At 46.0% G+C, this 12,879-nt stretch overlaps 1 protein-coding gene across 4 annotated transcripts in view; it reads left to right on the top strand.

Moving 5' to 3' along the window:
• Nucleotides 1-12,879, top strand: part of LAMA3 (laminin subunit alpha 3) — a 242,513-nt gene that overhangs the window by 137,322 nt on the left and 92,312 nt on the right. For all 4 annotated transcript variants that reach the window (XM_060119680.1, XM_060119677.1, XM_060119678.1 and 1 more), the window contains 2 exons: nt 23-234; nt 1,191-1,395. In XM_060119680.1, the coding sequence (XP_059975663.1) occupies nt 23-234; nt 1,191-1,395 (417 nt within the window). The remainder of the gene's footprint in view (nt 1-22; nt 235-1,190; nt 1,396-12,879) is intronic.

Genomic DNA, 12,879 nt, shown 5'->3' on the forward strand with positions numbered 1-12,879 from the left:
CCATGAGTTTTTGTTTCCACAGCCCCCAGAAAGCCTCTGGATTCTGTAAGGATTCTGCCAGGTCCCTGGTGGCCCTTTACCATGACGGTGCACTGCCTTGTGAGTGCCACCCCGCCGGGGCCATTGGCCATCACTGCAGCCCAGAGGGCGGGCAGTGCCCATGCCGGCCCCATGTCATTGGGCGGCAGTGTACCCGCTGTCAAGTGGGCTACTACGGATTCCCGCACTGCAAGCGTAAGTGCATGTTCAGGTCAGCCAGGGTCATCTCTGGTCCCAGATGGATGACGCTCACCTAGGGCCAGGTTTCTTGAATTTCACTGTGCTGGAGACTCACCTGGGAATCTTGTGAAAATGCAGATTCTGACTCTCAGGCCTGAGAGTCTGCATTTCCAGTAACCACTCAGAGTATACCCATGCTGCTGGTCTAGGGACCACACTATGAGTAGCAAGGTTCTAGAAGATAAATAGTTATGTTTCCCATGCTATGTGTCCCATACGCTTGGTAAAGCAGGTGAAGGTAGATAGCCTTAAGCATCAAAATATTGGACAGCTCAGTTCTCTTCTTAGTGGAATAGGATAGGCTTCAGTTTTTGCAGCCTAACCAAAGCTCAGCTGAGGTGGGAGGAGAGCCAGGGTCACAGGGCGTACTCCTCACTGAATGAGGAGGCCATGGATCTTTATGTAGGAAATGTGCTGCAGCCCTTGATGAGGGTCAGCCCAGGCCACGTGAAGGGGGCAGAGTCCCCGCATGGAGGCCAGCCTTTGCCTAACAAGGGCCCCGCTGCTGCGTCCTGTCCTGACCTTGGGCTCAGTGCACTGGGGTGACGTGGAGGCCCTTCAGGGAGCCTGAGAAGAGCGGACCCTCTGACGGAGGACAGGCCTCACGTAAGAATGACCTGTAACTGCAGCTCGGGGTCAGGGGGCGCCTTAGGGTGTCTACCTTGGTGTCAGGAGCTCCAGCTGTGCCTCACTCAGCTTCTGCACGTTGTGTCCACCATGAGCGTTGGGTGTGGTCGGTCTTGGCCCCAAGAAAGGGGCCTTTCAGATCAACCACACTCAATAATACCATAAGGGAAGAAAAGCAAGACCTTTCTCCCAGACCCCTTGGAAGGTTCTGGAAACCCTGGTGCAGTCCTGCTGGAGGTCAGGGGCATCTAACCCTTTCACCGTGTCTCTTCATTCCTGGCCAGCATGCACCTGCGGCCGGCGCCTTTGTGAGGAGACGATGGGGAGGTGCCTTTGCCCGCCCCGCACGGTCAGGCCCCAGTGTGATGCGTGTGAGACACATTCCTTCAGTTTCCACCCGCTGGCCGGCTGCGAAGGCTGCAACTGTTCCAGGACAGGCACCGACGGGGCTGCCATCCCAGAATGTGACAGGGACCATGGACGGTGCAGGTGAGGCCTGGAGGACTAACCTGTTGCATCCTACGGTGGGAAGGGAAGATGCTGTCCGTCCCCACACCGCTCCCCCTTACTTCCCGCTTCACATGGGCCCCGAGACTGCTTGAGTTGACCTCAGGGTGTTGCTCCCACCTGGGATGGGCATGGTGTGTGGAGTGTCTGGTCCCCTCAGGCTCGGGTGGCCTGGCAGAGCCTAGGTGGGCAGATGGCTGTCTCCCGAGGCCCAAGCAGCCTCGCCGTCCACTCCAGCCTCGTTCCGCGTGTGCATGCGATACGTGCATGATTACGTGATCAGTTCCATCTCCTTGGTCACTGGGTGGTGAGCCATCTGTTCGTTTGTACTGAGGTCTGGGCTCCAAACCTTCACTCTCGTAAGCTGGTAGTTTTTTTGTTTTTTGTTTTCAATCATGTATATCTTCCCTCTCCTCTCTTTTTTTTTTTTTTTTTTACATCTTTATTGGAGTATAATTGCTTTACAATGGTGTGTTAGTTTCTGCTTTATAACAAAGTGAATCAGTTATACATATACATATGTTCCCATATCTCTTCCCTCTTGCGTCTCCCTCCCTCCCACCCTCCCTATCCCACCCCTCTAGGTGGTCACAAACCACAGAGCTGATCTCCCTGTGCTATGCAGCTGCTTCCCACTAGCTATCTATTTTACGTTTGGTAGTGTATATATGTCCATGCCACTCTCTCGCTTTGTCACAGCTTACCCTTCCCCCTCCCCATATCCTCAAGGGCTGGTAGTTTTGTTAAGGATGGTGCTTGATGTAGTCTAAAATCCCTAGCCTGCTGCCCTGACTCAGATGGGGGAGCCGGAGGCGGTGCAGGGGCCTCCACAGGGGGGCTCCATTTGGGTAGGGCGGAAGAGTGGGCAGTACCCGCTGGAGAGCCTGACCTGAGAGGCGGGGCTGCCTCCGGGGCCACCGAGGTCCAGCACACAGCTGCTGAGAGACAAGAGGCAAACTGCGGCGCAAACAGATGCCAGGGGGCCAAGAGGTTCGCTCAGCAGGTCAGCTCCGCATTGGAAACCAGAGGGTGTTGTCACGTGATACCAGGTCATCAGCCTGATCTTGGCAGGACCAGAGAGTGGCCACAGGGGGTGAAGAACGGGATCCAGTCTCCTAGAAGAAAAGGTTGGAAAGAATCTGATAGGGGTTATGTGGCAGGAAAGCTGAAGCAGAGCTTCTGCCATCCAGGCCGGTGTGACCTGTGCAGGAGAAAGCGTGAGGCTTGCCCCGGCCCTGCACTCCCCCCTCCCCCAACCCAGGCACATGGACGTAGGCGTTGGTGCCTGTGATCCCGGTGAGAGAGCCAGGAGGGGCCGTGGCTGTGAGTGGCAGGCGTCTGCTTCTCCAGCTCCAGGGCAGCTGTGTTCGTTTCCCGTGGCTGCTGACAAATGGCCACAAACTGGGTGTCTTCAAACAACAGAAATATATTCTTTCATGGTTCGAAAGGCTAAACGTCTGAAATCAAGGTGTTGTTCTTTCTAAAAGCTCTAGGAGAGACTGTTCCCTGCCTGCCTCTTACCTTCCCGTGTTGCCGGCAGTCCTTGGAATTCCTTGGTTCTGCCTCTGTCATCTCATGGATTCTCCTTGTGTGTCTTTGTCTTCACATGGCTTTCTCCTCTCTGTGTGGGTCTGTGTCTTTCTTTTCTTTTTCTTTTTTTTTTTTTTAGCCTTTGAATTTTTTAAAACTTTAATTAAAAAAGATTGACGTATAGTTGATGTGCAATACGTATTGTCTAAGTTTCAGGTGTACCACATAGTGATTCACAATTTTTAAAAGTTATACTCTGTTTATAATTATTTTAAAATATTGGCTATATTCACTGCGCTGTACAATATATCCTTGTAGCTTATTTATTTTATCTTTTTTTCCTATTTTTCTTTTTTGAAGTATAGTTGATTTACAATGTTGTGTTAGTTTCAGGTGTACAGGGGAGTGATTCGGTTATACACATATATGTATTTCTATATTTTTTCTATTTTTTCCATTATAGTTTATCACAAGATATTGAATACAGTTCCCTGCGCTATACAGTAGGACCTTGTTATTTATCTACTTTATATATGGTAGTGTGCATCTGTTAATCCCATACTCTCAACTTATCCCTCTCTCCTTCCCCAGTGGTAACCATAAGTTTGTTTTTTATGTCTGTGAATCTGTTTCTGTTTCGTAAATAAGTACTATTTTTTTTAGATTCCACATATAAGTGATGTCATATAATATTTGTCTTTCTCTGTCTGACTTTACTTAGTATGATACGCTCTGGGTCCGTCCATGTTGTGGCAAAAGGCATTATTTCATTCTTTTTTTATGGCTGAGTAATATTCCATTGCATGTATTATATACACCACATCTTCTCTATCCATTCATCTGTTGACGGACGCTTAGGTTGCTTCCATGTCCTGGCTATTGTAAATAGTGCTGCTCTGAACATTAGGGTGCATGTATCTTGTCGAATTAGAGTTTTCGTCTTTTCCAAATATATGTCCAGGCATGGGATTGCTGGATCATATGATAACTCTATTTTTAGTTTTTGAGAAACCTCCATACTGTTTTCCATAGTGGCTGCACCAATTTACTTTCCCACCAACAGTGTGGGAGGGTTCCCTTATTTATTTTGTATATAGTAGTTTGTACCTCTTAATCCCCTACTCCTATCTTGCCCCTGCTTCCCTCTCCCCACTGGTAGCCTCTAGTTTGTTCTCTATATCTGTGAGTCTGTTTCTGTTTTGTCACATTCACTAATTTGTTCTAGTTTTTAGACTCCCTGTATAAGTGATATACAGTATTTGTCTTTCTCTGTCTGACTTATTTCACTTAGCATAATACCCTCCAAGTCCATCCATGCTGTTGCAAATGCAAAATTTCATTCTTTTTTATGGCTGAGTAGTATTCCATTGTGTATATACCTGTGTCTTTCTTTTTTTATAAGGACACCAGTCCTATTGGACTAGGGCCCGCCTTACTCCAGTATGACCTCATCTTAACTTGATTGTGTCTGCAAAAACCCTATTTCCAAATGAGGTCACAATCTAGGTACTGGGGATTAGAACTTGAATGTACCTTCTGGGGACAAAATTCAACTCTCTATAGCAGCAACGTTTTCTTTTCCTGAGGAAGGACCTTTAACCACACTTCTGATTGTTGCCCAACGTCTAACAGTTCCTTTGTCCTCTGGGAAGGAAGCTGAGTGAGAATTTGAGTCATGGAAGATTCCAAGTCTTTAAAACCACAGGTTGTGAGTCCTCCGTGAGTCAAGTCGGTTGCCTATCCTTCTCCAACTATGAGCCTAAATGTAATGTGACTGGTACAAAGAATTTTGAGGTGTCATCAGAGAGTTTTCATCACATACATTTGGTTCTGGTCCCTCCAGTGCTTACGCTATGCTCTGGAAGGAAGTCAGGCACTTAGTTCATTACTAAAGACTTTGCATTGGGTGTCAAATGCACCAATAGGCCTGTGAAAATGTCTGACCTATTTCCAGTAAATTCCTGATTCATGGGCACTTAGTGTGGAAGCACAGGCTTCTACCAGGACCTGCAGGGATGCTACAGAACAAAAAGATGCACTGTGCCCAGGAGTTGCTTGCTGTCTTGTGGCTGGAGAAGATGGATAAGTGGGAAGCTCAAAGGACCTAGATGTGCCAGTCATGAGCCAATCAACTTTGTAGAAGAAGTGAGAGACCAGACCTAAAGAAACTGTAGGATTAGAACTGGCTTCAGAAAAGGAAATCCAGGGTGTTATAAAAAGGGAAACAGATTGAACTAGGAATAATATTCCTTTTCGTATATTTGAAAAAGAAGTCTAAGGAAAGAATCCAACATCTTTATGTGGAATGGGTTTACATGAATCATTCAGAGGAAAGAATAGTCTGACAAATAAGCGGGATAAGCAGAGAGGGAGGTCTTAGCATTAAAATCCTTTGCTGACTCAAGGGACGAGGAATCTGGATATAAGACAGGCTGAAAGGGCCTCCCTGGTGGCGCAAGTGGTTGAGAGTCCGCCTGCCGATGCAGGGGATACGGGTTCGTGCCCCGGTCTGGGAGGATCCCATATGCCGCGGAGCGGCTGGGCCCGTGAGCCATGGCCGCTGAGCCTGCGCGTCCGGAGCCTGCGCGTCCGGAGCCTGTGCTCCGCAACGGGGGAGGCCACAACAGTGAGAGGCCCGCATACCGCAAAAAAAAAAAAAAAAAAAAAAAGACAGGCTGAAAGAACAAGGTTCCGTTTGAACAGCAGAATGAGCAATGCATAACCTTGGGAAAAATAAAGAAAAAAACTAGACGGAAGAACAGGAGAGGAGATAAACAAGGGGACGTGAAACAGTTTATTGGGAGATGGAATCCTGGCAGAGGACGAAGCCCAAGACTCTGTAGTGGCTCCAATCACAGCTGCATGAAGACACTCAGAGCCCTAAATACTGAAAACATTACAGTGCCTCCATATTTAATTAAAAATAAAAACTCACTAAGCCACAAAATAAGTGCCAACAAGTCCAACAAAGTTCTGTTTTTCCATAGTGACTACTTCAGTTTTTCTTTTGAAAACAGAACACCCACGTGAAGAGTTTGGGGCTGGGGGTAGAGGCTGGGGAACCATGTACATGGGTTAGAGTGAGAGAGGACCCCAAGGAGAAGGTGTGGACACACAGGAGGGAAAACAGGTGTGGGTCCTGGAGGGGGTCCCTATGTTTAATCATAGGAGGCAAAGGAGCCAAAGAGAAGCAGTTTTCAGGCAGGAAGAGAAGCAGGAGAATTCACTGTCTGAGAACCAGTGGGAGAGTTTTAAAAGGACGTGGATGGTCAGCAGAAGAAATTGCTGCAAATAGGACCTCACACACAGTTTCTCAATGCTGCCACCACAGAAAAAGGAAACTGAGAACGCATTAAAAACTGTAAAAATCAGTTAAGGCACCATCTATGAGAGAGAGATTTACCATAGGATGTTAGGTACAAATTCTAAGAATTTAACAAACCTTCACTAGCCAATGACAGTTTAGTAGACTAGAAAATTCCTAACTCAGGACTGAGACATGTTGTGTAGTAGTTTTGCCCACACCCGAGGGAACATCAACAGAAATGGAATCTCATTGACCTGTATGACGCCCAAACCAAGATGTGAAATTATTTATCCTGACATTACCAAAAAGACTGTAATCACCTAATGGGATGACACATCTTTCCATGATCAAAGTGGATTTGTCATGAAAGGGCCTTGGCAGATAATGTAAGAAAAACTTCAGTTTATTACATGACTGTAAATTGCACAAATTACCCATGATAATTCCAGTGTTGATGCCAAAAAAGCTTTTGATTGCCTAAAGGATTATTTCTTTAGAAAATATTAGAGGAAAGAATGCTCCCTGCTGCCCCTGAAAATATCCTAATGAAAATGAAGAATGTGTTTAGAGGACCCTAACATTCAAGTAAAAGAAGTAATCAAAGATACCTGGAACTTGCAATAAAAAGAAAAACATATCCTTTCTCAGTGATACAACAGACTCTCTTACAGTTGTACAAGTTATCACAAATCACAAAGCTGAAAAATTTGAATTTTCAAATTTTATTTGACTATTTAGAAGTGTTAACATTTATCATACTAAAGGGAAATCAAACTATTACAAATATTAATCTCCTTTAAAATGAATTACAGAAATAATTGCAGCAATCCACAATACTCAATTTGTTCTTAATTGAAACTAGTGCTGTAATTTTAGACACAATTGGAAATAAATTCAATTGGAGCCATAAAATTGAGTTCTTGCTTATCTTTGTCATGAACTAGCCAGGAGACTCTGGGCAAGTTGCTTTGCCTTCCTTGGTCTCAGCTTCCTAATGGCTATAAAATGAAGCTTGGTAAAATCATCTCCAACTTCCCACCTAAATTTAAAACTCTGATTCTATTTCTTCTTCAGTCTCTGATTGTATCATGGAAAATATTACAGAAGTATATTGTATAAATGATGAAAAGTCCATTGTTTGGCACAACTCAATCGGGATTGTGGTCTTAAAGATGCTTATATTGATCAAAATTTCATTTTTTTATAGCATCACAGTAATTGAATCAGATATAATAGCAATGAAAAAGTACATTTGCATCTGCTTTTAATAGTGGATGATTGTGCCATCAGATTCTTTGAACAAATGAAAGAGCTAGAATAGCCTCAGAAGATTTTATCAATCAGATACACAGATGCTGGGAATCGCTGCTTTAAAAGACTATCGTCACGTCGATGACTTTCAAGACATTTTAAGATCGATTATAGAAGATGGCAGTTCACCTGGACGTCCAGTGAAACCACGTGTGCAAACATGCCTCTTCAGAAGAGCAGCAGCAAAAGGAAAGCCGTTTTGGGGGGACCTCTATCTCAGCCAGTCTCACAGATTTACTAAATGTGTTAGATGGAGAAACAAAATACCAGAAAAGGTCGTAGACTTGGCATTCTGGGAACAGAAGTACTTCCAGGTCGGCAGAAATCCACAAGCCCTAACAACCTGGAGAAGCAATCCCTTTGAGGCACCTCATCAAACAATAGGAATGCTAAATTCCAGATGGCGTGCAGGCAGGTGCTGGGACACAGTGGTGAGCAGGATGGATGGGGATGGACAGAGCTCAGAGTTCTCACTTACGTTTCCTCTGTCCCAGAGGCACCTACCTTTTAAAGTTCTTTAGAGGATTAAATATCCTGTGTGAAAACCCTTAGAATAGTACCTGACATACACTTGCACCCAGTATTAGCTGTTGTTATTATTTGCCAGGCACTTGGCTGTCTGCCTTCTGCCCTTTATACTTTGTCCTCCTGAAGCCCCACCCATTCTCCTGGCTTCAACCACCTGACCCTTGATGATTCCCAGATCCAGAGCTCCAGTTCTGGTCCCTGACAGCTGTCTTATCCCCCATTCGTTGAAAATCAGTTCTACCTGGGTTCCCCTATTGGCTTTCCTTAGGGGGGGGCCTTGGCGGACAAGTCCCCTGACCTCTTTGAGCTCTTGTCCCCTCACATGTATAATGAAGTGTTAGATTAGATGATCTTTAAGGGCCCTCTCTACTCCTAAATTCTACACTGATTCCATATCTGAAACCCTTGCCATTGTCTTGCCTTTCAGGCCATTCCTCTCTTAGAATTTTTTTAAAAATTTCTATATATTGGTGACAGCCTCCTCCCGGTCCCCAAAGCCTGAAATCTCAGCATCACCTTAGAGTCAATTCCTTTTTCCTACAGTCAATCGGGTGTCAGCTTCTAGCAAAGTGTGTATTATCCCCTTTCCTTCGATGGCCCCCTGCAGGTACTTCCACCTGGTGAAGTCCTTTATTACCGCTTCCTGTGTGAATGAGCTTGACAGTCTCCGAATTGACCTTCCTTTTCCTGGCTTCCTTCCTTCCTTCCTTCCTTCCTTCTTTTCTCCTTAATTGAAGGGGAATATGCTAGTACACAATTATACTGGGATTTAAAAATCGATTTTCTCCATAATTTTTTATTAGTGAATAGAGAATGTTGATAAATGCACATATGTTTATGATTTCATCTTCTTGGTGTGTGGGTTTTTTAAAAAACTAGGATGAAACATTTTCTTCAGTCCCTGTGATTTTTTTTTTTTTGGCTTTAAATTCTATTTTATCAGTTAGTATGTTTTATGACTCAAACCATATCCAGCGCCTACTCCAGTCTGGGTGCTGTGCTTCGTGCCGAAGGCACACATACCTGCTAACGAGAGGTCATGGTCTGGTAGGGGACCCTCTACTAATCAATAATGACAGTGCAGCATAATGAGTGCCATACTGTGGGCAGGCTGCTGGGGGGTGGAAGTGGCTCCGACTGGCACCACGTCCATCACATTACTCTTTGCATAAGAACCTTCCTCGAGTCTCCATTGTCTGAGAAAATAAAGACCAGCGTTCCGTGGTGATCTGGCCTCCACTTACCTAACTTAAGGCTTTTTTCAGCTTCTCTGGTTTTTCTCACTTTCTCTAGACACTATTTGCCTAAGTTCAGTTCTTCAGTTCTCAGCTCTCCTTTCCCCTCTTCTGTTACCCCCAAATTATCCACATCCTTCAAGGATTCTGTATGAAAGGTACAAATGCGAAGAAGGCATGAAGCCACTGCAAGCCCACAGAGGTACCCTTGTCATCTCCTTGCCGAAAGCTAGTTCTAAGCTTAGCCGTCCCATCTCTCACGTGATTACCTAACTTTCTGCATCTCTATGTCCCATGTCCTCAGTGAAAATGCACGAAGGTCAAGACTGGCTTATTCTACTTTTTCCCCTCCCTCCCATGTCCCCTAACACGAGGATGTGTATATATCAATAGAGGGCACTCAGTAATTATAGGATGAATACATGAATGACTATAAGGTAGACTTTGGATGCTAGTTGAAAACTGGACTTGAATGGAATGCAATATTAAGGGATCCCTGGTATTTAATGAGCAAAGGGTAGAGTTCACCCTAACGCCTGAAGTTCTGGTGACCTGTGAGACACACGAGCACCCACACACGTGCAGGTGTCATTTCGTAATGTTTGGCCCTGAGCTCATTGCCGTGGAGATGACTTCACTTGACGCACATGCTCAGTGCTGCTCCTCCGCACCTCCTGGCGGCAGCAACTGGAACCTCCTTGCCGTTGCAGGAAGGCCAGCTCCCCCGGTAGCACAGCGTCTCCCTGGAGGCGTGTGCAAGGTCAGGCTGACTTTAGATCGTTTTTAAAAGGCATTCAGCCGGACCTGGAGGAGGAAGTTTCCTTTTTATTCCCTGTTGTCATGGCACCACCCAAAACTCCTTTGGTTGCCTGTTTTTGCGCAGGATTCACGTGTTCATTGCTCGTCGGCGTTGCACTACACAGAATCCAGACATCGTGTTTTCCATGTTGTGGTGAACCCTCGCCCATCAGTCCCACCCGAGGTCCCCGGGTTCAGCTCCCAGGCCACTGCTGCTATCACTCTGTTCAGCTTTTTTCTATCCACTCTTCTGTGCTCGCTTGCTACCTACGTGCTGAGTGAGACTCAGCGCTTCATCCCATATTACTGACGCGGTTACACCCTCTCTGCCCAGCTCTCCCTCCCACCACGTCATCCCACGGATGCCCTGAAATAAACAGGCAGACGTTTCTCCTGGTCTCGACAAGGGGCTTGCGCAGCTGTCCGCCCTGCAAAATACTCCCCTTCCTTTCTTTTCCAGTGAAGTGAAAATATAAGAAAGAGGCTCCCGTCTGCCTGTCCTCACCTTCAAGGCCGGGGTCCAGGTCAACACTCAGGGTCACTTGTCCCCAAGAGGCACTCAGGGTGTGAGAGGCTCGTGGGCACCAGCCTTCCGTGAATGCACCTGTTGGCCAGCAGCCCTGTGTGTTTGCTAAAAGAAGTGTCCTGGACTTCAGGACGACAAGCTGCCTGGATGGCACTTTGTGACAAGAGCACTGAGCACAGCATCCTTTTCCTCACTGCTGGGTGGGAGGAGCAGGGAACGCCCAGGCTGAGTCGGGTCACTGCCAAAGTTCCTCCTCTGACCTAGGTTTCTTCTTCCAGACCATTTTATTTGGAGGGGTTATCTGTACTCTCCCTTCCCATCTCTCACCCACCAGAGTTCTTGTGCTCCAGAAATACGGAGTCATCTGGGAACAGTCAATTTTCTGCTGGCCTGTGATTGCATTTAGTTTGGGATTCACAAGAAGAGAGTACCTGTTATTAACCTGCGCCTAGTAACAAAATTGTGTGCACTAGAAAGAGAGAGAGAGAGAGAGGTGATGTAACCTGTGAGTGGGTGGAAGTACTTTTCTGAGATGGCCCATAGTTTCTCCAGCTTCCCAGAGGGTCCCTGACCTCTTCCAGAGTTTGCAGTCCACAGTCTGCAGCAATTGCTCCAAGGAGACTGCTTCCACCTTCCACCTAAAGCACTAGAGGTGTGATTTGGAGAATACTTTTCTTCCTCATGGAAACAGTCCCTGCAGGTATCAGGGAGGGAGGGAGATGAGGGGGTGGGGCTGTGCTGAATGACATTTGACCTGTCAGCAGGCCTTGCGGGTAAAAGTGATTTTGTCTTTTTAGGTGTGGTGAGTGGGATAAAGGGAAACACATGTGCTCCCCTTAACTGATACCATGACAGGAGTAATGATAGCAAATACTTACATGTGCATGGCACTCTTCTAAGATTTTTAGATTTTTATTTTATTAAATTCTCACGGTAATCCTATGAAGTGGGTATTATGAGCTACAGATGAGGAAAGTCAGTTGTAAAGAGATTAATTGCTCGAGCTTCCTGTAAGTAGCAGAGTTTGGATTCAAACCTAGGCCACCTGGTCCCAAGTTTGTGTTCTTAATCACGTACAGAATTCTTTACTTAATTATAAGCAGATATTTGCCCAAGACAAACTTACTGCGATATAAAGTTATATTTGTCTTTTTTGGGGATGGTCCCTGGGGTGAGATTATTTTTTAAATTGAAGTATAGTTGATGCACAATATTATATAAACTACAGGTGTACAATATAGTGATTCACAATTTTTAAAGGTTATACTCCACTTACGGTTACTATAAAATTGGCGTTGTACAATATATCCTTACAGCTTATTTTATACATAATAGTTTGTACCATTTACTCCCCACTTCCCTCTCCCCACTGATAGCTACCAGTTTGTTCTCCATATCTGGGAGTCTGCTTCTGTTTTGTTATATTCACTAGTTTGTTGTATTTTTTAGATTCCATACATAAGTGAGATGATACAGTATTTGCATTTCTCTGTCTGACTTATTTCACTTAGCAGAACACTCTCCAAGTCCATCCATGTTGCTGCAGATGACAAGATTTCATTCCTTTTTATGGCTGAGTAGTATTCCATTGTATATAGATACCATATCTTCTTTATCCTCGAGTGAGATAGGTGATAGCTTACATTTGGTAGCAAGTTAACGAGAAAATATTTCAAATCAGATTGTACTCCTAACAGTCTAATAGAAAGCAGATTTCCTAATACTTTCTTCGGACCCACAAGAAAAAGTCAGTATGTAGATCCATCAGGCTTCAGCTGTGGAGCTCAGTGACCCAGCTGCCTCTTCCTCTCCTCACCTCTCGGGTGTTGGGCTTCTCAGCCCTGAGAAGCCTCTAGTGTTTTCTCAGCCACTCTTGTGCTCAGAGCTCCCTGGAGCCTCCTTGGAGCCCAGCCCCACACAGGCCGTTGCCCCCCTCCCTCCCTGTCCAGCCAGACTACTGGGGGTCCTCCTTGCCTTCTGTCCTCTCACCCAGACCACGACGGGCCCCAGCATCCTCCCCCTAAGATAGTTTGGAACCCATCCCCCCATCCATACTGAGAACCTCTGCCCTCGTTCGGGCCCTCATCTACCTGCCGTGGAACCGATCTCAGCTCAGTCCTTCACACACAGCCAGCCGCCCTCCTTCCTCTCTGAAAGCTTTTCAAGATGACGGTGGTCCCGGGAGGCAGCGGCTACTGCTTCGCATCTCCCTCAGACGAGAAAGCAAGGCC

Source organism: Mesoplodon densirostris, chromosome 15 (genome assembly GCF_025265405.1).
Source record: "Mesoplodon densirostris isolate mMesDen1 chromosome 15, mMesDen1 primary haplotype, whole genome shotgun sequence".
In the NCBI taxonomy this organism is placed as follows: Eukaryota; Metazoa; Chordata; class Mammalia; order Artiodactyla; family Ziphiidae; genus Mesoplodon; species Mesoplodon densirostris.